The sequence below is a fragment of the Geotrypetes seraphini genome, chromosome 11, assembly GCF_902459505.1.
Source record: "Geotrypetes seraphini chromosome 11, aGeoSer1.1, whole genome shotgun sequence".
Classification (NCBI taxonomy): domain Eukaryota; kingdom Metazoa; phylum Chordata; class Amphibia; order Gymnophiona; family Dermophiidae; genus Geotrypetes; species Geotrypetes seraphini.
Window position 1 is genome coordinate 13,637,503 of NC_047094.1, and position 27,260 is coordinate 13,664,762.

At 43.7% G+C, this 27,260-nt stretch overlaps 1 protein-coding gene across 3 annotated transcripts in view; it reads right to left on the minus strand.

The window, feature by feature from the left end:
- Window positions 1-11,779, minus strand: part of FOXK1 (forkhead box K1) — a 77,842-nt gene extending 66,063 nt beyond the window's left edge. Inside the window, exon 1 of one of the 3 annotated variants that reach the window (XM_033963875.1) lies at window positions 11,123-11,779. In XM_033963875.1, coding sequence (XP_033819766.1) covers window positions 11,123-11,523 — 401 coding nt within the window. In that variant the 5' untranslated portion in view covers window positions 11,524-11,779. The remainder of the gene's footprint in view (window positions 1-11,122) is intronic. The other 2 variants (XM_033963877.1, XM_033963878.1) reach the window with 2 other exon arrangements.
- Between the last annotated feature and the right edge of the window lie 15,481 nt (window positions 11,780-27,260).

Here is a 27,260-nt window from a genome sequence, read left to right on the forward strand (position 1 = left end):
TTCCAGGCCAGGCGTGGGCAGCACACAGGATCCGCTGCCCCATGGTCCCATGAAGACCATGGCAAAATGAGTTTGGCTGCACAGAACAATGAGGATTAATGATCTTTGAGCTCATGTTTAGCATCACAAGTCAGAAGTACTAGTTTGAGATAAAGGTTTGCCAGAGAAATTCACTAATGAAGAAGTTGCAAGAACTGAAAATAGAAGCCTTTGGTGCTAGAATTCTCAGTCATATGGATGATCATAAACTGTTTCCAAGGAGTCCATAACAAGAATTGAATACAGGGAGTTTGTGACCGACTTGATTTTTTCCTTAGTTCTCCACCAACAGTACAATCAATTGTTAAAACCTTAATATTAGGCCTGCTGCATTAGGCTTCCAAGAATGCTGGACAACCTTCCTAGGAGGGCATAGCTACAGACCTAAAACTCAATAAGCAAGAATGGTTTTGGATACCAGCCTCACAAGTTTCGGTAGCTGTGTGGAGTATATTCATCATAAACACACTCCTCCAGATAAACGCAGAATCTATATACAAAACTTACTTGAATATCTGCAAATAGAGCAATGAAAAAATAGTGAGAAGCAAAAAGCCTCAGAACCTACCCTGATGGCAGCCATTCAGACAACAGCGCGGGCCCAAGTGGGAGCGCGGAAAGCTTTGCTCCTGACCGCCGCGCTCTTCTAACCTCTGTGCCACTGGCTGGGAAATAAGAAGAGGAGACAGCTAGCGAGCAAGGAAGAGATTTTAAAAGGTACCGGAGGTGGGGGGATGTTTAAAATACCGTACAAAAAAGCTGTCTAGGAGGGATTTTAAAAAGTACTGGGGGAGGGGGAATGTTTAAAATAGCATACATAAAAAAGCTCTCTAGCAAAGGATCTTAAAAGGTACCGGGGGTGGGGGGATGTTTAAAATAGCAAGACAGCAATCTAGGGAGGGATTTAAAAGGTACCTGGGGGTGGGGGGATGTTTAAAATACAAAAAGAGCTGTCCAATCTCTCACTGTACGGCAACTCCTCCAGCCCCTTAACCATTTTAGTCGCTCTTCTCTGGACCCTTTCGAGTAGTACCTTGTCCTTTTTCATGTATAGTGACCAGTGCTGGACAAATACTCCAGGTGAGGGCGCACCATGGCCTGGTACAGCGGCATGATAACCTTCTCCGAACTGTTCGTGATCCCCTTCTTTATCATTCCTAGCATTCTGTTCGCCCTTTTCACCGCCGCCGCACATTGCGCGGAAAGCTTCATCAATTTGTCGATTATAACTCTCAAGTCTCTTTCATGGGAAGTCTCTCCAAGTACTGCCCCGGACATCGTGCATGAGATTTTTGTTACCGACATGCATCATTTTACACTTATCCATGTTGAACCTCATTTGCCATGTCGATGCCCATTTCTTGAGCTTGATAATGTCACGTTGCAGATCTTCGCAATTCCACTGTGTCTTTACTACTCTGAATATCTTCATATCGTCCACAAATTTAATTACCTCACTCGCCGAACCAATGTCCAGATCGGATCGTTTATAAAGATGTTGAAGAGCATGGGTCCAAGCACCAAGCCCTGTGGCACCCCACTGGTGATGCTCTTCCAGTCCGAGTATTGTCCATTTACTCCCACTCTCTGTTTCCTATGCTCCAGACAGTTTTTAATCCACATGAGTATTTCACCCTCAATTCCATGGCTCGCAATTTTCCGAAGTAGTCGTTCATGTGGAACCTTGTCGAACGCCTTCTGAAAATCCAGATATACAATTTCGACCGGGTCGCCCTTGTCTATCTGCCTGTTTACTCCCTAGAAGAAATGCAGCAAGTTCATCAAATAAGATCTGCCTTTGCTGAAACCGTGCTGGCTGGTCCTCATCAGACCGTGTCCATCAAGGTGATCAATGATGCGGTCCTTTATCAGCGCCTCTACCATCTTTCCCTCCTTCTCGAGACCCAACACGTCCATCTCTCTCTCTCCATTCTGTGCCTCAATTGACTACACTTCACCCTCCCGATTCATAGTTTAAGGACTCATGATTTCAATTATTCGTGATTTCCTAAAACCAGAATCACCCCCACCTCCCTCCTGGACCTTACCTGGTGGTCTAGTGGTCTTTCGGGGCAGAAGCGATCTTTCTACGCTCCTGCCCCATGCAGATCACTCATACAAAATGGCTGCCGTGAGTAGACTACAGGAACTCATGGCAGCCATTTTATATGAGTGATCTGCACGGGGCAGGAGCGTAGGAAGATCGCTCCTGCCCGAAAGACTGCTAGACCACCAGGTAAACAAAACTTTAAGTTTATATACCGCATCATCTCTATATAGAGCTCGGCATGATTTACAGGAACTTTAATATAAGGAAGGAAAAACATTATAAGAATTAATGATTATAAAGAGGATAGCGAGATTTACATTTTTGAGAATATAAAGTTTTCAGATGCTTTTGGAATAATTGGAAGGTCCGGGATGCCGGGGTGAGGTGGTGTTGGGTTAGAGCCAACCCAAAAGTTATTCACAAATTTTCAATATTCACGAGCCGGCTCTGCCCCTAATCCCCGCGAATATTGAGGGAGGAGTGTATATCACTTTCTACAAAGTCCCCATGCAAGCTGATGCATTTGTAATATTGTTCAACTAGCTTCTGCATTCCTGTAGAGAATAAATTTTCCAGTTGCTCCGAAGCCAGGTGAACATCGCTTCAACACTATGTCCTGTTCAAAATCCACTAATATACACTAACTTTATTAACATATTAATAACTAGATGTCAATGCATAAAATGGGAGTTTTGGTAAAGTGACATGTGTTAAAGTGGTAGAACACAAAAGTAGCTGATGCAGTGATTTGTCCAAGATCAAAAGCAGTTATCAGCTGGAAAAGTGGAATCTAAACTCTGGTATCTGGGCCTGCTGCTCTAACCACTTAGCCACTCTATACGATAAGAACTTAAGAATAGCCCTACTGGGTCAAACCAATGGTCCATCAAGCCCAGTAGCCTGTTCTCATGGTGGCCAATCCAGGTCACTAGTACCTGGACAAAACCCAGTAACTTTCAGGTATCTAAGAATATTACTGTGGTTCTGTTTGTTTACATTCCTGAAAGCATAGCCCTCTGATGTTTTTGTTCCTCCTTCAGTCTTATGCATTTTAGCATTTCAAGTTACTACTGATGCAATCACCATGCAGCTACTCATGTATTAGAAAAGTAAAATATTTCATGTCTCGCATTCTTTCAAAGTTAGTCAAGTGTATCTGAAAACTTGGGTTTTAGACATGGTTTTAGCAGCGTTCATTTTTTATCTGAACTATTATTGTGTACTTTTACATTCATATTTACTTAGTTTGAATTGTTTTTATAATCTACTCATTCCAACCTCAATTTTGTTCCTCCATGGCTTCAACTCATTTCCTGGCCCTAAGCCAGCAGCAGCAGGAACACTTTCTACCAGCTCTGTGATGGCCAGAAGCAACAAAAGTTGCCATTTCCCAGATCAGACACAGAATGGCATCAGGTCCCAAGTTAACTACTGTGCAAAAAGCGTACTCCTGTTTTTAAATCTGTTACCCGACACAAGAAATGGAGACAGTAATGACAGCAGACAACTATTTCCTCTGGGCTCTAGCACCCACTGGATTAAATGAAGTTTGGGTCTGACCCAGTTAATTTACTGTTTGTGGACATAGGGACTATCAACTAAAGAACAAAAAAAAATTCATTCAGCATGTTAAGGTTATGTGCTCAGTAGTGCTGCTCGATTCATGATTCGAATCGGTTCACCGATTCGAATCAGTTCGTTTTTGTGAAAAACCGGACTCACCGATTCAACCCCGATTGAAGTTCATTATTTTTTTCATCGCCGGTCGCCACTCGTTCCCATCTAATATAACTTCCGGTTTTGCAAAACCGGAAATTACATCAGAAGAAACGAAAGGTCGTGGGAGCGTAGAGGGGGGAGCGAGCAGAACTCATGCAGCGGACCTCAGAAGCAAACGGTATTTTTTGCTGGCTCTCTCTTCGCATTTCTCCTCTCTTCCCCGCGATTCCACATCCAGTCGAGTAAGTATATGAACCGGCAGGGGGGTGCTGAGAATCGGCCGGGAGGACTGAGAATCGGCAGGGAGGGCTGAGAATCGGCAGGGGGCTGGTGAGTCTGGGGGGCTGGGGATGGAAGCTGGGAATCGGCAGGGGCTGGCGAGTCTGAGGATGGAAGCTGGGAATTTTTGATATGATATTGCCTTGGTTAAATAAAATGTTTAAACTTAACAGTGAATCGAATCAAAAAATCGATTCAACAGAGTGAATCGAATCAAAATATTTTTCTCTGAATCGGGCAGCACTAATGCTCATTATCTACTGAAAATTAGATCTTTGCTCTCTGCAGATGGGGGAGGAGGGGACAGTCAGTATAGAAGTAGTTCTCATGCCTTGTTGAGGAGAAGAAGCCTCCAAAACACCTGCCTTAACCCTTTCAGGACCAAGGGACATATTTGTCCCATAACTTTAAAATCCTATAAATTTTGATTGGGATAGTCTACAGTTCTAAATTTGATATGTACGGATTCCATATGATACTGCCTTTACGTAAACAAACTGGTTCCGACATTCATTCATTAGCGTCGTTGCCAGATTGACGAGAAGATTCACTTGCCACACTGTCCATAAGCCAGAAGTGTGATTTTTTAAATAAAAATAATGATATTTCACAAAAAAAATCAATTTTTTGGCATCTGCAAGCCCTTTTTACCATAAAAATGTCGTCAAAACCACAAAAATTGGCCTACGATCCTTATGGTCCTGAAAGGGTTAAGATTATATAGCCATAACTTGAAAAGCTTTCACTATTTTCTTCCCATGCAATTCTCTATACTCTTAACCTATAGCAACATCCAGAAAGCATTCTCCAGTGCTGAATATGGCATATACTTGGGAAAGCATCATGTCATTACTATCACCTTTCACCACCCCAAAAATATATATATTTTATTAATTTTAAATGCTGTATTCCATTTCATAATCTGGATTTTTAATAAATCAGGGCACTATTCGTGTCACTGCCCCCTTCCCCACATCCCATTATAAAACTTTTGAATTCAATACTGGTATGCTCACTTTGAACTACTTTCTTATTTGGATATCAAGAAAAATCACAGGTTAACCAGAATTGAATGGCACAGTCATTGTTTCCCCATGTAATGTTCATATAAATTCCAACTTATATCATTACCAAGTGAAAAATTTCCAAAAGAAAGCAATGTACTAAAAATTAAGTCATAGGAGTTGGGGGATCCAAGATGGCCGACACATGTTCTAAACGTCAGAAGATATTTACTTTGTTTTTTTGAAAATTTCCCTCTATGAGAAAGTGGAGAGTGGGCAGAGGCAAACACTCTTCCAGGCACCTGCCATTCCTCAAGTAGGCCTACTCAATGTTTTTATAGTTCTTGAAGGATTCCAGAGCCTTGTATGAGGGCTGGAGCAGTTCACAGGGTTGTAAGTTTCACCAAGCCCATACTTATAAGTTCTAGTGCTGCTCGATTCAAACTGATTCACCAATTCACATCAGTGAATCGATTTATTGTCCTAGAAAAGCAGACTCACAGATTCAGCGCCCCCACTCTGGTGACACCTGACATAACTCCAAGGCCTCCTACAACAGCAGTGGCAGCAGCACTCTGAATGGCCTTCCCCCGTTGGGGGCCTTCCCTCTGCCACATCACTGATGACATCAGTAGTGTCGCAACAGAGGGAAGTCCTAGTGGGATATGTCATGAAGCAGCCCGTTCAGAGCACTGCTGCTTTAGGAGGCTACAGAGGTATGTCAGGTTTCACGGTGGAAGGATCAGTGGGGTGCTGCTGCACAGGGGGATGGGTGGGAGAGAAGGAAAGCTGCTGCTCTGGGGGATGGAAAGATGCTGCACATGGGGGGAAAAAGAGAGAGGAAGAATTGTTGGGGTGGAGAAAAGGAAGGGAGAGATGAAACAGAGGTAGAAAGGGGTGAAGGGGATAAATCCTGCATATGGTGGAGAGGAGGGAGACATGCATGAAGGAGAGGGAGAAATGTTGGACAAAGGGTGGAAGGCAGGGAGAGATGGTACATGGGGAGAGAGAAAGAAATGTTGCACATGATAATGGAGGGGAGGAAAGGAGAGATGCAGCATGAAGGGGAATAGAGAAGTTTGACCCAGGGCAGGGAGAGAGATGGTAGACAGTGGGAAAGAAACAAATGTTGGATATGACAGTAGAAAAAAAAAATTATTTTCTATTTTGTGATTATAATGTCAGATTTGAAATGTGTATCCTGCCAGAGCTGGTGTTAGACAGCGAGTGTGAGCTAGGACCTAACAGATGGATATTGGAGAAGAGCAAAAAATACCAAAGCCCCTATACTTTTGCTTCATTGACTACAGCAAAGCTTTTGACTGCATAGATCACGATAAACTATGGAGAACTCTATCTCAAATGGGAATACCCAAACACATTAACTCAGCTGATAAAGAGCCTCTATGAAAATAAAAAAGCTGCAGTAAGAACAGAATATGGCAACATCGATTGGTTTCCAATAGAAGGTGGTGTCAGGCAAGGATGCATCTTGTCACCTTATCTATTCAACTTTTATGGCGAAGCCATCTTAAGAGGAGCAAATTTGGAAGAAGACAGCGTTGGTTTCAAAGTTGATGGCCGAAATATAAACAACCTGTGCTATGCAGATGATACAATACAAAGGCAGACATGCTGTATCTACTAAGAAAAGTCAAAACCAAAAGTCTTAACATGGGATTAGAACTGAACATAACATGAAGATCATGAACATGGAAATGATGAAGATTTTGAGCTTGAAGGCGATATAATAGAAGCTTTAAAGGTTTTTAATCTCTTGGGTTCTTTTGTAGACAAAGAAGTAACTAGAAGAGAAGAAATACATTGCAGAATAGCACTTGGTTGCTCTTCAATGAAGGCTCTTGACAAAGAATTCAAAGGCATGGAAATAATCATAATAATTATTTATTTTTGTATACTGCCATACCCAGGGAGTTCTAGGCGGTTCACAACAAATAGATGAGTTACATACAGTGCAATTGAAAAAAGAAGAACATAACAAGGCAATCGAAGGGTCAAACTAGTTTATATTGACAATTTAAGTGAAGGAGGGCTAATAGATGAGTTACACTCCAAAGATCAGACTTGTCCACACACATTTTCTCAATGGTCAATACGAATGCAAAAACTGGACACTACGGAAATAAGAGAGAAAGAATATTGACTCTTTTGAGCTTTGGTGTTGGAGAAGGATTTTAAGCTTACAATGGACCGCCAGAAGAGCTAGCATTGATTCTTGAAGAGATCAAACCAGCTATATCACTAGAAGCTCGCTCAAGGGTTCTGCTGCACAAGGGATGGGAGGGAAGCTAAAGAAGGGAGTGAAGGATAGAAGCTGGGTAAGGGTCCTGTGCTACACAAGGGAAGAGAAGCTGGGCAAGGGTCCTGCTGCATGAGGAAGGGGAGGAAAGATGCTGCACATGTGGGGGAGAAAAAGGAAGAATTGGGGTGAAGGAGAGGAAGGGAGAGATGATCATGTACACACCCCAAAAATAAGACCTAGTGCGGTTTTTGGGCCTAAAATTAATATAAGACACTGTCTTATTTTCGAGGAAACACGGTAGGGGTCTAATGCTAATTTACATAATATACAGTTTACAGGTTAAATTTGCCATAGTTACAGTGCAAGATTTTTCAATACAAGTTTTTTCCTGGCTACTCCATCTCAAAAAGGATATAAAACAACTAGAAATGTGTCAGATAAGGGCAGTAAAAATAAACAAAGGGACTAGTACGTTTAAAAAGAAAGACAAAACAGGCTAGAGCATTTCAATGGGAGAAGACAGTAGCGCATATGTAATGTAATGTAATTTATTTCTTATATACCGCTACATCCGTTAGGTTCTAAGCGGTTTACAGAAAATATACATTAAGATTAGAAATAAGAAAGGTACTTGAAAAATTCCCTTACTGTCCCTTACTTACATATATGATAAAAGCTTATGAAAAATTATGACCAAGGTGGAATGGTTAAACAGTGAACATGTATTTAATTTGTCAAATACAGACCAAGAAGATACTCCATGGATCTGATGACCATCAGATTAAAAATAAAACCTTTCAATAATATTTTCAACTAGTGCATAATTAAGCTGTTGTAAGGATGTGGTCAAGGTGAAAAACAGAGGGATTCAAATAGAGCGCTGCATGGAATGGGGATTGCAGGAATCCCACAGGTATAGAAGTAGTTCTAGGGGATTCTCACAGCCAAAATCTCTGGTGGCTCTAGAATGAGCCTTGGAATCCAGAGACCATTAGACCACCAGACTGAGGCTTGGAGGAGGAGTGGACTAGTGATTAGAACCCCTGGCTCAGCACCCTGAGGTTGTGGGGTCAATCCCCATGCCACTCCTTGTGACCCTGGGTAAGTTGTTTAATCCTCCATTGCCCCAGGTACCATTGTTATATTGTAAGCCCCCAGGATAGATAGGGAGAAATACTTAAGAGTACCTGAATGTAAACAGAAATGTGAAAAATAAATAAATAATTGGTTGAATGGTGAATACCATCCAAAAACCCATGGAAAGCTGTTGGGGTTAGGAAGACACAAAGGGTTGCGAGCAAGTAAATAATAGTGTTGACTCCTGTAGGTAAGGGTGAAAATGGAGCTTAATTGTGGGGATGGGTAAAATTTCTGTCTCCCTGCAACTCTAGATTCAAAACAAGACTGAACAAGTTCCTGGAGGAAAAGTTACCTAAGTGGACTTGCTACAGCCATTGTTTCTGAAAAAGAACTATTTGGAAATACATCTACTTTTTGGGATCTGCTTGCACTTATGATCAGACTTGGGCACCTATGGAGAAAGGCTGCTAGGCTTGATGATGAATATGCAAATGTTATAACTTACAGAAACTGAATGGTGTCCTTTGGCAAACAAACAAGAAGACAGTTTTGTCTGGTAAAAAAAGAAAAAACTAACTAAACTAAACCTTAGGTTTGTATACCACGCCATCTCCACAAGAAGTCTGCTAAATTAAGCAGGGGGACTACATGAAGTAAACAAAACAGTGAACGAACAGTAAAGGGCTAGTACTTACGGGAGTTGTTCAGTTTAATAATTATAATTACATAAGCTAAGAGAAAGAGGAGGTGACTGTTTACAGCAATAAATACAATACCTTCGGGACAGAAGAAGAAAGAATGCACTGCTATTCAAGGAGTTATCTACAATGAGATTAATTAAGGCAGCACTGTAAAGGAAGAGATGGAAATGGACAAACTCTTTATAAATGAAAGAGCTATAAAGAGATAAGATATCACTGTGTTAGGGTGTATTAATTTAGAACACCTGGTTAAACCTCTCCTAAAGAGACATAAAAATATAACATGGATAAATATTCTTCTACTTTTCATGAAGAAAAAAAACCATGCCAAAGGATAGGGTAACAGCAGTTAATGTAGATGAGTTTAAACAAGGTTTGGAAAAGTTCATAGTCTACTATTGAGAGAGATATGAGGGGAGATCTGATGCTTGCCCTAGGATTGGTAGCATAGAATGTTGCTACTATTTGGGTTTTTGTCAGAAACTTGTGACCTGGATTGGCCACTCAACTCGGTCCTGGAGCACCCCCTTGCCAGTCAGGTTTTCAAGATATCCACAATGAATACTTAAGTCAGGTGTCTGTAACATGGGGACTGCCTGTATTTGCTTTTCAAACTAGGATTTACTGAACCTTAATGGTGGATATCAGCATATTAGCACATTTTGTGGACAGTCTAATAAGTTTTACAACTCTCACCATGTGCTCCATAGTTTCCTGTTAGACTGTACATTTTATTGAGTCATACAGTGGAAATCATATTGTCCATGCTTTGTAGTATGACTAGAGCACCATTTTTAAAGATTATTTCTTCATATATAAATCTCTCCCAGTTTTCTATTAAACAGGAAGCCCAGTCTCCTTGAAAGGTGAATGAAAATGGCACTGTAAACATTCTCTACCTGTCTCTTTAAAAATGTGTACCTAATAAAAAGGGCAACAGTGAGTGTGGTTAATATATAACCCAATTTAACACAGCTAGGAAAACTACTCCTTGGCTGCTTTTAAATATTGACATTCTGTGCTGAAATATAGACTACTATGAAAGTCTCTTCAGGCACAAAGTAAACATCTAGAATGAAAATGCATCACCTTGAGCACCCTTAATTCAATAAGATCTAGGAAACAAAACTTCAAATTAAAATTAATTTTGCTGAACTAACAATTGAAAGCTGATTATTACCATAGGGCAGTACAACCAAAGCACACAAAATTTTAAATTCAGTATGTATTTACTAACATTGACAGCTTGTATTTGCTGACGCCTGTAAAAAAAAAAAAAAAAATCCATTCAACCACCCAGGAAGGGTTTGCCAACTGCAGACAAGACAGACAGGGGCAGCTCAACTGCAGAAAGAATTAAGACTAGACAAAAACAATAGACTGTTCCGTCATGACATGTAGAACTGGATCTCCAACAAAACAGTTATGCGTACAGTTTTTGCCTCATCTAGTTCATAAGACAGTACATTATGTTTCCCTGCTTGAACACAGATTAAATAAAAGATACAGCTGTATTTATTTGGAAAATGGTTTTTCTAAGCAACGAAATAAACTTTGCATGCAAGAAAATCAAAAAATAAGGAAGAGAAAACACACAGGACATGCTTGTTTGTCCATTTAGTAACCAGCAGTATGTGAGCATTTTCTTCGCCCCATTCAACCCGGAAAGGGGGGGAGGGGGGACTCTTGTGTTTACTAACTCACTCTTCCTCTCTCCGCCAGACATTCCCTCTGCAAACACACAGCCACATTTCCGGTGCTGCTAAAGATGTTTACGTTTTTTTTTCTTTAAATACTTGATATGCCGCTTAACTAAAGCACAAGATCAAAACGGTTCCCCCCTCCCCCAATAATCCCTTAGCCACGATCCCATGCAAGCACACTGAATTATGAAGATGCATCACAGGGAAGGGGGGTCACGTTCCTATTTCTGATCCCCCCCCCCATGGAAACGACCCTGCCCCTGCGAGCTGACCGCCCCACTTACTGCCTGGGCAGCTGCAGCGCCGGCGCGCCCCTCCTCTGGAAGGCCCCGTCCACGAAGACGCCGTTCTTGCCCAGGCAGCGCAGGTAGAAGTGCGGCTCGTGGAAGGCGAGCTGCAGGTGCCGGCGCGAGATGAAGCTCGAGTGGCCCATGTTCACGTCCACCGAGCCCTGGCTCGAGTTGCGGCCTATGGTCACCGCCGGCTGCCGCATCAGGAACTCGAAGTCGCGGCCCTCCAGGCGGGCCAGGGCGGGCGCCTCGCGGCCGGCGGCGGGCAGCAGCCGCGGCGACGACGACGACGAGAAGGGCGGGAAGGCGGCGGCGGCCGCGCGCACCGGGCTGCAGGGCGCCGAGCGCAGGGCGAGGAGGGCCCGGGCCCCGCTGTCGTCGCCCGCTTCGGTCATGAGGCGGCGAAAGACAACAAACGAACCGAAACACACGCGCGCACACGGAAAAAAACACAACCCCGAGGCGACGGTTCCGCCGGGCGGGGGGGGGGGGGGGCTGCGGCCGAGCGAGCTGGCGAGCGGGACGGACGCGGAGTGGGGGGGGCGGGGCCCCGGCGCTGACGTCAGACGCAGCGTCCGCGACGCGCTTGCCGGCCTGTGGGATGATGGTGGCGGGGAGCGGATCCGGGGTTTACCCCCCTCCTCCCCCTCAGCCCTGCGTCCGGGATTTACCCCCGCCGCGTGCTCCGCAGAATCTGGTCGAACGTGGGATTTCTTCTGAGGCGACAGTTGGAGATTGTGGGAAGATACCGTTCGTTGCTAAGGAGATGAGGTTGCAAAGGAGAAAAGGCAAACCACCCCCCCAAAAGAGGGAAAATGCTGCAGAAACGAGGTGCAAGGTATACAAAAGAAGATTCAGTGGAGCATTCCAAACCAATGGGCCTCTAGTGTGAGCCCACGGGACCCAACACGGGCCGTGTTTCGGAAAACACGCCTTCGTCAGGGGTCCGGCGTGTGGTGGTACATCAACTCAGAGAACCTAATAACTGTCCTCAGGAGGACGGTCGTCCGCAGTAATGCCAGGAAACTGCTACTCGAAGACTAGCCTTACTGGGTCAGACCAATGGTCCATCAAGCCCAGTAGCCCGTTCTTAGGGGTGGCCAATCCATGTCCCTAGCCAAAACCCAAGGAACAGCAATATTCCATGCTACCGATTCAGGACAAGAAGTGGCTTCCCCCCCCCCCCTTTCTTTCTCAATAACACCTACGGACTTTTCCTCCAGGAACTTGCCCAAACCTTTCTTAAAACCAGCTACGCCAGTGGTCTCAAACTCAAACCCTTTGCAGGGCCGCATTTTAGATTTGTAGTTATTTGGAGGGCTGCAGAAAAAATAGTTAATGTCTTATTAAAGAAATGACAATTTTGCATGAGGTAAAACTCCTTATAGTTTATAAATCTTCCCCCCCCTTTCCTGAAGGCCTGCATGTTCCCCACTTCTTTGCAGCGTCCTCCAGCTTCCCCCCTGGCCTCCCAGTCTTAGTTTCAGCTAATTAACGCAGCCTGCAGAGAGGATCGCCGATGCTGTAATGTTTCTTGCAGGCTGCCATGATCCCTCTGCCGCAATCCCGCCCCTCCTCTGACGTCAGGGGCAGGATTGCGGCAGAGGGAACATGCTGCCGAGGACTACGGCAGCCTGCAAGGATTGCTGCAGCACTGGCAATCCTCTCTGCAGGCCGCAGTAATTATCTGAAGATAAGAGTGGGAGGCCAGGGGGAAGCCAGAGGACACTGCAAAGAGCGAGCAGCACTAGTAGAGGCTGCGGGCCGCAAAATCGTACCTGGCGGGCCGCATGTGGCCCCCGGGCCACGAGTTTGAGACCACTGAGCTACGCTGTCCGCTCTTCCCACAACCTCTGGCAGTAACAAAAGTATCTGCAGTGTTGGGCCACGGAATGTAGACCTGCTGCATGCACAGCCTAAAAATTGAGAGCTAGGGCTCCTGGGCTGGATTCCCACTGCCGCTCTTGTGACCTGGGCAAGTCACTTATCCTTACAGTGTCCCAGGTATAAAATAAGCGCTTGGATATAATATGTAAACTACTTTGATTGTAACCATAGAAAGGCAGTATATTAAATCACACCACCTTCCCCCACACAAGCACTCCCCAGCTAATCAAAATATCATCCCCCCCTGTCTCTCAACCTCTCCACTGCTTGCCAGCTGTTCTCCCTATCTAACCAGTTAACTCACCTATCAGTCTCAATCCATTCAGTCACACAGAAACACATAATCTATGTCTGTCACTTTGTTTCTCACCCTTCCCTCTTCCTGTGACACTGCTAGTGGAATGCTTTATGTTTCACCTCTATATACTGATGTTTGTCAACATTTTCTTATTTCTAATCTGAAGAAAAAGGGTTACCTTGGAAAGCTAATTTTAAAAATGCATTATTAGTTCTATATATTACCTTTAAAGTGGACTAACACAGCTACCACATCATTTTACTACACAATATTCTAAATGAGGTCTCTCCAGTCCAGACAGAGTCCTATATAGGGGCATCGATACCTCCTCTTCTGGTCATTCCTCTCCCTATGCACCCAAGCATACATCTAGCTTTTGCCATTGCTTTTTATACCTGTTTCGCCTTCCTAAAATCAACATTTTTGATTACACCCAAGTCCCATTCCTCTTTCGTGCACAAAGTTTCTTCATCCCCTATATTGCACCATTCCCTTGTGTTTTTGCAGTCCAAATGCATGAACTTGCTTTTTTAGCATTAAATCTTAGCTGCCAAATTCCAGACTATTCTTCAAGCTTTGCTAGGTCCTTCTTCATGTTATCTAGTTGCTTTGATTCACCACTCCTCTTTTTAGCTTCGTGGATCCTCATATTCCTCAGGGCACAGGCTCTTATCCTCCAGTTCTGATACTGACTTTTCTTGTGCAGCCTGGCATCTGAGCCAATCATGGCTTAGGCCCCTCCCCATGCAACACATGATGCACCGAGGAGAGAAAGACCCGCCATTTTGGACAGGCGGCCCTTGGAGTAGGAATGACTGAGCATGCCTCCTGCTCCCAACTTCCTTGAAAGGTATGGGGGGTGGGGGGGATTTTGGGGGACCTCTTGTGGCAGGAGGGAATGGGCATCCCTCCTGCCTTTTTTGGGGGGGAAAGGGGGAGGGTAGGGGATGTTTGGGGGTGCCTAGCATGGGGGTGGAACTTAGGTGGCAGGAGGGAGTGGGCAATCCCTCCTGCCATTTTTTTCTCATGGGGGAATGAGCATCCCTCCTGATTTTCGCTAGCGCGGGGGAGGGAGATTCCCAATACCGCATTTGTCAGGGATCGTTGAGGAGAGTTGTCATCGGTGGGTGGGGGGGGGTTCTTCTTTTGGGACAGATGTTGTGTGTGTGCAACATGCACAAAATCTGTGCCCATTAAAACATGGTTTCCTGCCCCAAACAGCTGAGTGGCATGAAGCTGCTTTTGGGGCTTCCCCTGCTGGCTTTGCACATGTGTGAGAGTTGCTCTCACAGCAATCAATTAGGTGGGAGAGACGGAGATTACGACAAACTTCCATGTGAATCATTTGCATGCAAGCCTTTCAGTGCATCAATAGCTCTTCTTGACTCAGCCAAAAATTGGCTTGGAGCAGACCCACACAGTCTTACCAATCCTCTTTAGTACATCTTGCTGTAAGACTCTGGCACTTCCCATGGTGAATTATAAGCAGTAGTGTATTAGGAAAGCTCCTTGCAATGGGCTAATTGCATCAATGTGTGTATACCTCTGAGTCAACCACCAACCCATGGCTGTGTGCACAGTGGGAAAATCCTCACTGTGAATTTTCAAGGCAGAGTCCAGGAGTGGTATACCATTGCCTTCTCCTGTACAGTATGCGGCTCTACTATGTTGCTGTTGTCCAAAATAGGGCCCTAGCACCTGGTATTCCCCAGTGGTACCCCACCCAGGTACTAGCCAGGCCTGATCCTGCTTAGCTTCCAAGAACAAGAGTGGCCCTACCCAGGGCAGCAGAGCTATAGGCAACTGCATTAATACAGAATTTCTAATAATAATAATAACTTTATTCTTCTATACCGCCACAATCTTGCGACTTCTAGGCGGTTTACAATCAAGAGTGCTGGACATTCAGCGAAATACAATAAGTAGATATTCAGAGGAAATACAGAGATCAGAGACCTCAGGAGGCAATAGTATAGAAATACAATTTGCTGAGCGAAAATGTAATATGTACATTTTAGTAGGTAATGTCCGACAGGACCTGTTGGGGATAAATAGCAACGTAAAGTTACGATAAGATGAAGATAACAAATTATATTTATAACAGTGCTGTAAGTTCAGGTGGAATAGGAAGGGTGAGGGAGTGCGGGTCAATTGGAACAGGTATGTTTTTAGGCGTTTCCTGAATTCCCCGTATGTAGTGGGTGAAAGCAGTTGGTCTTGGTCTTTGCCCCATAGGACTACTTGGTGAGAGAGAAGGTGTTCGTGGTGTTTTTTTTCATTTTGCAGCCTCTAAGTGGAGGGGAAATGAGTTTTGGGGGTGTGTTTCTCTTGAGTTTGTTATTAGAAAATGCGAAAAGGTCCGTTATGTACTTGGGGGTCAGGCCGTATAGTACTTTGAGGCAGAGGCTGGCAAATTTAAACCTTACTCGGGCTTCCGTTGGTAGCCAGTGCAACTGCCAATAGTAGGGTGTCACGTGGTCGAATTTCTTCAGCCCGAAGATAAGTCTGACTGCAGCATTTTGCATTATTTGTTCTTTATTCTGAACAGCAGCATCCATGAACACTCATATATTACTATAAAATTACTAAACCTTTTTTTTTTTAAGCCCTTAGCAAAAACAAACTCTGCTGTTACATTTCTCTACTCTACTCGACATGCAGATCATGCCACCTATAATCAAACCCAAATGAATGTCATTTCTTCACAGAATTAAGTTAAAGTTTCTCCTCTTAAACCCCAATGGAAACGATCTTTGCCCGGACTCAATATTGGGGGTGCTCAAGCAGCCACAGTGGCACGTGCCCGAGCAACATCATAGGTGCGTGCCGGACCCCACCCCTCTGCCCCAGTAAGCTGACCGGTGCACTTACTGCCTGGGCAGCAGCAGCGCCGGCACACCCCGTCCACGAAGACGCCATTCTTGCCCAGGCAGTGCAGGTAGAAGTGCGGCTCCTGGAAGCTAAGCTGCAGGTGCCGGCACAAGATGAAACTCGAGTGACCCAAGTTCATGTCCACTGAGCCCTGGCTCAACTTTGGCCTATGTTCACCACCAGCTGCCGCATCAGGAACTCAAAGTTGCAGCCCTCCAGGCGAGCCAGGGCAGGTGCCTTGCGGCCGGCAGCAGCAGCGATGACGAGAAGGGCATGAAGGTGGCAGTGAGGGCAATATACCGCTGTAGAGAAATAAAGGGGGCAGTTTGCAGTATTTTTGGGTTGGTGTCTATGGCAGGTACCATAGTAACCAAAGATAAACATTGCAGCCTCTTAGATGAAGAGAACTGTCTCTTAAGCTACTTGAAAGGATTGAGGGACTCACCTAGGGACCTACAGGAGAATAACCAGGAAGGTGTCAGACATCATAGAAGGGATTAGAGAGAAAGGGGATGCTGTCTGGAACTACTGCCAGCGCCAAAGAGGGGGCAACAATTTCAGTTTTTACACATGACTCCCCCTCCTGCTAATCCATTCTAAAGAGCTGGGATACAATGTTTATTTTATTAATTTGGACTGATGAAGAGATCCACCTAAGGCAGTATACAGCAGGTATAATTCAACATAAAACTTACAATTTTGTTAACAGCATGATAGTAGTTAAAAGACCAAATATAAATATAAATACAGTGAATGAGGTAGAGTTAAAATCAGTAAATTGAAACTTAAGCCCCCTTCTACTAAACCACGCTAGCGGTTTTTAGTGCCGGGAGTCGCGTTGAATGCTGCAAGCTGCTCCCGACGCTCATAGGAACTCTATGAGCATCGGGAGCAGCGCGCAGCATTCAACGTGGCTCCCGGAGCTAAAAAACGCTAGCGCGGTTTAGTAAAAGGGGGGCCTAAATAATAGGACTACCATGAAACAGTTTCAAAAATATATTTATTTACAGCACTGAAATTCAAGCAAGAAATATAAATCATGCAAAAAGCATCTAATAAGCACAAATTAGAATATTCACATCACATAGAGCTCCTTTTTGCTGCTGCAGTAATCTCGCCAATGCTCATGTGGATTTAATGAGCATCGGAGTGCTTGCCGCACGGCAACTGCTACCGCAGCTTTGTAAAAGAGGGGAATGGATATGATGCTAATGCTTTTCTGTAATGCAGCTTATCCTATAGCCAAGGGGTCAAATGCAGATATTAGATGGGGACAAGATAAGTAGTTCAGAGCATGTTGAGATAAACAGTTGGGAGGCTAAACTCGAGGCAAATTGTTTATACAGGTCTAAAGTGTATTTAGATTTTAGCAAAGCTTTTGACAGTGTTGCACAGAGACGTCTAATAAATAAACTGAGAGCTCTTGGGATGGACTGGGTCAGGAACTGGTTAAGTGGAAGATGACAGAGGGAAGTGGTCAATGGAGATCGCTCTGAGAAAAGGGATGTTACTAGTGTCCTTTTCTCGTTCTCTCCAGATGAACATCTGTGTCTACCCATTTGTATCGATTCTTCCCCAGTTCAAATGGACAGTAAAGTCAAACTTGTCGGAGTCATTCTAGACAAGGACCTCACATTTCATCAGCAAATTAGTGCAGTTACGCAGAAATGTTTTCATAAGCTTAGGCTCATCCGCTCTATCTCTTCTTTTCTTGATTCCCTCCTCTATCAATATCCTGATTCACTCTCTTGTAATTTCAACCATAGACTACTGCAATGCTCTTTATCAAGGTATAACCCAGAAAAAAATCCGCCGTTTACAACTATTGCAAAACACTGCTGTCAAATTAATCAATCATGCAAAAAAATTTGACCATGTCACTCCTCTCCTCTGCAAAGCACATTGGCTACCCATCACTCATTGCCTCACCTATAAAATACTGCTCCTCACCTTTAAAACAAAAACTCTAACCAACCGGTGTTCATAGATAAACTTTTGATCCCATACTTATCATCCAGGGCCCTCCGATCTAACCATCAAAACCTACTCTCCATACCGTCAATACGCGAACTGTTTTACGATACCACTCGCAAATCCATTTTTTTCAGTCACCGTCCCCTCTCTGTGGAATGCCCTCCCATTAGATCTTCGATTAGAGAACTCTCTTGAAAAATTTAAAGCCAAACTTAAAACTTTTCTCTTTAAAGACGCCTTTACTCTCTAATACCTGCTTCCGTTTCTCAAACCTTTAACTCTTGTGAAGCCTTGAAACACCAAACATTTCTTCTGAAGCGATTCCCATCCTAATGTTTTACCACTCTCCATTTACCTTCCTTTTTTTTTACTAATTTTACTTTGATGTATTTTAAAAAAGTATACAGATTGAGATCTTTAAGTCTGTCCCTATACACTTTACCACTACTTTACGCCTCCTAGCGGTCATGGATCCAGCAATTTTAGGAATTTCAAGCTTGGTCCTTCCTGTCCCTGGGATGCCCTCATCTCCTCCACTTCCAGAGCAGCATACTGGTTCTTCAGTTCAAGGGCGGGTAGAGTAACAGTACTAATCTTGCAGGGTTCCGTAATCTGAGTCCAGCTGTCTTCCCACAGCACAGCCTCTTCTTCCCTCTTGAACCATTTCATCAATGCACCTCTCATTCTCATGGATGCTTCTCAATCTTGCCACCTCCTCTCTCAGTTCCTTTACTTCCTTAATGATGGATTCAAACTGAAGACAGCTGGCACATGGAACCACTCCCTCTGCCTGGGTATCATTTTCTGTCTGCACAGAGACAGAACCTGTAAGTTGAGCAGCAGGTTTGGTGACATGATGTTTCCCAGTCATAATGTGGTTGTAGAAGTACTTACACCTGGAACAAAAAAGAAAGAACAGAAAAATCCTACCAAAGTGATGCCCCGTTCCTGGTTGGCTGAAGAGCTAAAAAATGTTGTGCTTTGGGGTGGGCGGGTGGGAATTAACCTCAACTGTGGAATCTGATCTTTAAGAAAGTCCTCAGAGTTCAGGTACTCGATAATTTTTCCCTTTCTGTCCTGGTGGGCTCACACTCAATCTAATATACCTGGGGCGATGGAGGGGGGGAATTAAGTGACTTGCCCTGCATGGCATTTGAACCTACAAGCTCAGGGTGCTGAGGCTTTAGTTCTAACCACGGCATCACACACTCCCTTTGTGGCTTTGGAAAAAGTAGGTGCTGGAAATATAGGCCATGGTTTTCAAGGCCTATATTTTCGGCACCTACCTTTTTAATGAATTGCAACTACAGAGGCGCTTTACGGCACTTAATGCCACTTCTGGCGTTAGCTATGCCTTCAGTGGCATTAGGTGTCAAAGCGCCTCTGTAGGTGCCTTTGTTTGAGGCGCTGGTAGGCGCCTACATTTTCCTTTTTAAATTATTTATAAAAAAATTTTAAATGGTGTTTTCAACTTAACCCCCCCCCCCCTTTATACAAAACTGTAACATGGTTTTTAGTGCCAGCCGTGGTGGTAACAGCTCCAACACTTATAGGAATACTATGAGCATCAGAACTGTTACTGCCATGGTTGGCGCTAAAAAACACACTACGGTTTTGTAAAAGTGGGGGGAGGGAAGTACCAAAGTCTAACTTAAGGCACTGGTTATAGAACAAGGGCCACTGTGTCTTGTAGTTTCCAGATGAGAAAATCTACCCAAAATAGCAGGTATGTGAATGGATTGCAAAGGCTACTTTTCTCAGTTCAGTTTTGCCTTCGTGGAACATTGAAAACACAACTGAAGCTCGCTGCATTCAGATCTGTAAAAAGGCACTTTACTCTGCTAACAGATGTAATTTCATTTACAGGTCTGCATCTTTCAGCTTTTCTGGATTGAGCTGCAGCCATTAAACTTAAGTACCAGACAGGGAGATGGGGCTTAGCCCATCTTTTAGTTGTTCTCCTGATCTGACAAGCCATTCAGGCTCTTCATTTAGAATTACTCTAGTTCCCTCTGCTGTTCTCAGTGCCAAGATGCCCCAAGAGGGTCCCAAGAAGATTATCAGCTAAGTCTGGAACATAAAATGAAGAACACAGAAAGCTGAAGGTCCAGGCTTCCCTCTTGCATAAACCAGATACCTCAAAAGGAATTATATTGCCACAGGTGAGGCAGCGAGTATGTGCGTATGTAGAACATCACATGGCCTGGCTACAAAATAAGGTTTATAAGCACCAAGCAGTGCTAGAAAGATTATCGCCTGAATCATTTACTTCTTTCTTACATATAAATACCATACCATGCCTACGTGATGTAAATGTACATGAGTTGAGTCTCTTTCATTTGAAAGGAAACTCCGGAATGAGAGGGCATAGGATGAAGTTAAGAGGTGGTAGGCTCAGGAGTAATCTAAGGAAATACTTTTTTACAGAAAGGGGGGAAGATGCGTGGAACAGTCTTCCGGAAGAGATGTTGGAGACAGAGACTGGGTCTGAATTCAAGAAAGCCTGGGATAGGCACGAGGAAGAGATAAGGGTTATTGCGGATGGGCAAACTGGATGGGCCATTTGGCCTTTATCTGCCATCATGTTTCTATGATTCTATAACAATAATGGTCTATGACCTCACAATGCAGGTATAAAGAGCCTTAGCCTATAGGAAGGGGAGATGGAAATGTTAAGAACCTTAGCCAGTAGGGAGAGGAAGAGATAGTGGATGCTGCGGATGGGCAGACTGGATGGGCCATTTGGCCTTTATCTGCCATCAAGTTTCTATGTTTCTTTACATTTTTCTTCTATACTGCAAATTTCAGTTAGGATTCAATGCGGTTTACAATAAGATTAAAAACTGAGGACATGAACACTGAATGAAGGAGGTAGGCTCCTGAGATTTCGTTATACGTCCAAGGAGAAAAGGTGGGTCTTAAGTTTCTTCCTGAAATGGTGAGAATAAACTCTATATCTAACAAAACATATGTAGCTTACATCCTATGGTGGTGGATGGTATTAAAAAATAAATTGAACAGATGGAGATTCAGTGCTGCTCTTTTGCAAAGCGATTAGTTTCATGTAATTTTTCACTGTTGTAATGCCATTTTGAGTTGAATTAATGTGTATGTAAATGAGTTATGCTTTACATATTTATTGCTTTATTAATTGCATTTTATTCCCGCTAATATTCTAATTGTGTATTTGAATTTTAAATGATCTTTACAGCATTGTCGTTAGCTGATGAGAACAGTTTTCTGACTGGAAAAGTGGGGTAAAAATTCAGGAAGAGAACAAAATGAGATTAATTAAGAAGCCTTGAGCTTTTTTGAAAGGATACATAAATATTGGCAGAGTGAAGTCTGAAGATTAAGCATGTTTGCAAAGCTGTCTGATCAAGCACATCTGAGACAACTTATAAAGTTTCCTACTCCTCTCATTGTTATACGAGGGGGCCACTGAAAAGTTCTCAGCCCGACCAACAAAGTTGGGGCAGTCTTAGGGTTAACTCCTCAATACACAAAGACCCTCACTTGTTAGGGTTAAATTATCAGTCTTAATATTTCTTGATCCATGTATATGAAAAAATTTTCTTTAGATTCAAGAACTGACCATCAACTCGTGGTACATAAATTACTTATCCTTTATTCTTTATTGCTTGCCCCAACAATTGTGTGCCCGACGGGACCCGTTTCGCCAAAACAGGCTTTTTCATGGGTTCCAACATGGAGCACTATATAATACAAATATAAAAGACATTTATAGAAAGCATGTTAATTCACTAAGTGTAATATATAATATAATATAACCCTAAAACTGCGTCTTAACTTCTAAATTTCTCTAAACACATTTGAATACTTAATTTTACATAAATCTAAAAATATTTAAAAGATTTTAATATTTAATATTCAAAATCTAATGTGTAATAAACTCAATATTCACCCTCCAGTCTTAGGGCTACCAGATGTCCAGATTTCTCCTTTTGAGAACATGTCTGGGGATCCGGACGGCTTTTCAAAACCTGGCACTTTGTCCGGGTTTTGAAAAGATTCTGGTAACGCGTGACCTCGGGATGGCATTCGCGCATGTGTGCGACGCCATCGGGTCACACCGGCGCATGTGCAAATGCCATTCGACGTCGCTCGATCGTGTAGGTCGAGGGGGGTGGGCCTGGGAGGCAGAATGTGGTGTGGCCAGCCGGAACAGGTCGGGTCCGGGGGCAGGGCCATTGGTCTGGATTTTCCATTTGGAAGATGGTCTGCACGTGCTCAAAGATCGCTCTCCAGCAATCCGTGCGGTCGGTGGAGGAGTGTGCCAGCAATTGCCCCCATTTGCATGACATTGCGTTGAGAATTCGTTGGCCTGCCACAGATCGCACACGGATTGGGCAGGTAAGTGAATCTAGTACTAGATCTGTGCGCCCCAGTTTATAGAATGTGCCTTCCAAATTGTGCACATAATGTCTAATCAATGCCAATTAGCATGAGGTGTTAATTACCAATTATCAGCACCATTTGGTCCTGTTAAACAATTGTGGGTGCAAATCAGCTAAATGCACTGATCTGTGTGCGCAATGTATGGTGCTATATACAGAATTTTGGGGTTTGTGGAAAGAGCGTGCACTACTTCATAATGGAGGGACGCTCTTTTCTTGACAAGCCGCACATGTGCACGCTAATTTACATATGAGTAGTTCGCACATGCATGGTGGTTCCACTATCAGGAAAGAGCGCACCCTCTTTCCAAAATAACGGGCTCTCTTCCTACATAGAGTGCACTATTATTGGCGAACTATGCAATGATATGTCATTGACGTCTCCAATGTTGTTGCAAACAACAACCCATCTCTAGCTTGTTTAGCACATACCGTTATAGGAACGAACCTCACTCCTGGACTAAAGTATGTTAGATGATGTCAGCCTCTGAGACTAACCTTCTTCCCGTGGATGGGAGGAAATATTTAACAGTAGCTTTCCAGCTGCAGATTATCACCCCAAGGGCTGAAACTGGGGGAAGGGGAGATTATTCAGTCCAGTGGGTGTTCTCAAAGATTATAAAATCTCTGCTTGACATGTTGCGGGAAGGGGGCGTGGAGACAACTGCCTGATTTGATTTAATATCACGATATACCCACTTTTCACACAAGTTTTAAAGTGTCTTACAATAAGAAATTAAAAAAAACAAAACAAAATACAATACAATACATAAATAACACAACTAACATTGAGTTTTAAAAAAATCAAATTAAGAGACACCAAGTATTTTGAAACATCCAAATGGCTTGGTGCTGAGAGGGCAGTGGATGCCTGGAATGCCCTCCCGGGGGAGGTGGTGATGAAAACATTGACAGAATTTAGAAAAGCTTGGGACGAACATAGAGGATCTCTAATTAGAAAATAAATAATATAAAACAAACTAAGGTCGGTACTGAGAGTCCCATATATTGTGATTTGGTTTAGGATGAGCTGGGGAGTAGAGAATTACACGGGAATAAATTTTTCCCCGTCCCCGCAGGAACTCATTTTCCATACCCTGTCCCAGCGAGTTTTGTTGCTGTTCCTGCCCCATTCCTGTAAGCTCTGCCTTAATCGCACAAACCTCAAACATTGATTTTCAAGTGTTTGAGGCTTGTGCAGATAAGGACGGAGCTTAGGCATTGGTGGAATGAGGCATTATGACATCACAATCTGAGCTCTAGAATGTTGCTACTTAGGATTTGAAAGGGTTTGAGGATTGTGCAGATGAGGACGGAGCTTAACCATTGGTGGAATGAGGCATTGTGACATCACAATCTGAGCTCTAGAATGTTGCTACTTAGGATTTTGAAGGATTTGAGGATTGTGCAGATGAGGACGGAGCTTAGGCATTGGTGGAATGAGGCATTATGACATCACAATCTGAGCTCTAGAATGTTGCTACTTATGGTTTTAAAGTGTTTGAGGCTTGTGCAGATGAGGACGGAGCTTAACCATTGGTGGAATGAGGCATTGTGACATCACAATCTGAGCTCTAGAATGTTGCTTCTTAGGATTTTAAAGTATGTGAGGCTTCTGCAGATGAGATGAGTCCTCTTTGACTCTGTACATTGATGGTACATCTGGTAGTGCGATAGAAATAATTCATAGTAGTAGTAGTAAAAGGAAACCATAATGGGCCCTGATTCTGTAAGTGGTGCCACTACATGCCTACATTGAGGATGCCTAGCAACGCCTAACTGAATTCCATGCAAAATTAAATTTTTCTGAATTGGTTTAAGTTAGGTTTACCAGATTTACCCGGACAGGTCCGGATGATTTTTCAAAACCTGGCACTCTGTCCAGGTTTTGAAAACCTTCCCGATCAGGACCACATCAGGAGGGCGTCTGCGCATGCCCAGATGCAATGCGGTGATGTCACATGCGCAGATAGATGTCTCCCAACGTTGCTAGAGAATAGTTAAGCTCTGGAACGCGTTGCCAGAGGTTGTGGTAAGAGCAGATAGTGTATCTGGTTTTAAGAAAGGTTTGGGCAAGTTCCTGGAGGAAAAGTCCATAGTCTGTTATTGAGAGAGACATGGGGGAAGCCACTGCTTACCCTGGATTGGTAGTATGGAATGTTGCTACTCTCTGGGATTCTAGAATCTTGCTACTCTTTGGGGATTCTGCATGGAATGTTGCTCATATTTGGGGTTCTGGAATCTTGCTAATCTTTGAGATTCTGGAATCTTGCTACTCTTTGGGATTCTAGAATCTTGCTACTCTTTGGGGATTCTGCATGGAATGTTGCTCCTATTTGGGGGTCTGGAATCTTGCTAATCTTTGAGATTCTGGAATCTTGCTACTCTTTGGGATTCTAGAATCTTGCTACTCTTTGGGGATTCTGCATGGAATGTTGCTCCTATTTGGGGGTCTGGAATCTTGCTAATCTTTGAGATTCTGGAATCTTGCTGCTCTTTGGGATTCTAGAATCTTGCTACTGTTTGAGGATTCTGCATGGAATGTTGCTCCTATTTGGGGTTCTGGAATCTTGCTAATCTTTGAGATTCTGGAATCTTGCTACTCTCTGGGATTCTAGAATCTTGCTACTCTTTGGGGATTCTGCATGGTATGTTGCTCCTATTTGGGGTTCTGGAATCTTGCTAATCTTTGAGATTCTGGAATCTTGCTACTCTTTGGGGATTCTGCATGGTATGTTGCTCCTATTTGGGGTTCTCAAATCTTGCTTACTCTGAGATAATGGGATGTTGCTACTCCTTGGGTTTTGACCAGGTACTAGGGGCCTGGATTGGCCACCATCAGAATGGGCTACTGGGCTTGATGGACCATTGGTCTGACCTGGTAAGGACATTCTTGTTCTTATAAGATAGTAGAAGAAGAGCTGGCATGTAAAGCTTAGAAACATGATGTCAGATAAAGGCCAAATGGCCCATCCATTCTGCCCATCTGCAGAAATCATTATCTCTTTCTCTCAACGAGATCCCACATGCCTATCCCAGGCCCTCTTGAATTCAGACCCAGTCTTCCGGGAGACTGTTCCATGCATCTACCACCCTTTCTGTAAAAAAGTATTTCCTTAGATTACTCTGGAGCCTATCACCTCTTAACTTCATCCTATGCCCTCTCATTCCAGAGTTCTCTTTAAAATGAAAGAGACTCGACTTTTGTACATTTAAGATGTTGAAGTCTTTTCCCATACACCTCATGAAGATGACCATGCACCATTTTAGTAGCCTTCCTCTGGACTGACTCCATCCTTTTTATATCTTTTTGAAGGTGCGGCCTCCAGAATTGCACACAATATTCTAAATGAGGTCTCACCAGAGTCTTACACAGGAGCATCAATACCTCCTTTTTCCTACTGGCTATGAAAGTTAGTAAAAGGACCCCTTAATGACTTATTTTATATATGGACCTCCATCCTGCTATTTTTTCCTGAGCAATTAGGATCCATATAGATCTGCATGAAGATTACACACGTGGGGATCCGTCATCCATTTCCACCGAACACATGGGATTATGACCCGCCTCCAACTTGCAGCCTGCATGGAAAGGGTTAACGCCGGAAGCGAGTTCCAGGAAGTAGTGGAGCACGTGCAGACCATGTGGCGGCCTGGCCCGGCCCGAACCCTCCATTGGATCGCGTGAGTTCCAATACAGTGTCTCCCCCCTGTTAGGACCGAGCCCCGCCCACCCAAGCTGCAGCCCCTCCCTCCGCTCTCTACCCAGAGTTACGTCAGCGGCCGGGTCTCTAGTGTTTATAAACAGACTGCAGGCAGCTGAAGGGAGAGTCCGGAGCTAGATCGCGATCCGGAGTGTGATCGCATTGGGCTCTTTGCACTCCGTGGTGCTTTTTCTGCTTTGCAAAGTCTCACTGGAATTTCATGCATTTCCATTTCCATCTTTGCGGCTTCACACAAGTTTCCATTTTACGATGCACCGAGCAGCAAAACAAACAGATTGTTTGAAAGAGGTAGTCCAGTATCATCTGCCTTTCTTACCTAAAGATATGCATTTGTTTAAGGCTTTATAACTTTTTAATGACTTGTAGAATCAGTTGAAAGGGCTGATGTGCTAAAACCACCTGGGTCACAGCTGAGCCTGCCTTTTAGTCCAAGATCGGATGGATAGAGCCCAGCTTAACCCCTCTAATTATCATCAGCTCAGACATCATGGATGCTTGAAGCTCATTTTAATAGATAAACATCAAGGACTCTTTAGCTGCCCCATCGGGGTTGCTCTATCAATAAATATTCTAACAGTTAAAAAGTGACATCTGTAAAAAAGAAAAAGTAATTTAATGTCAGTAAAAAGTGACAAGAACGGGGACTGTTTGTCTCGGATAACTAGGCACTGCAGGCTTCCATTTTCAGGAGCTGGGAACTAAAAAAATTAAACTCCACATGAGAGTAATTTTTATAAAGTTGTGCCTAATTAATGTGGTTTTCATGTGCCTATTTTCTGTCTGCTTTATAAAATATTAGGGTAGGTGTGAAAGAACGTGCTTCTGCTCCAGGGCTGGTGTAAATTTTAGTGCACACTTTCTGCACAAGGAACTCCCCCCCCCCCTCTTTTACAAAACCGTAGCACGGTTTTTAGCGCCAACCTTGGCGGTAACAGCTCTGATGAACATGGGATTCCTAT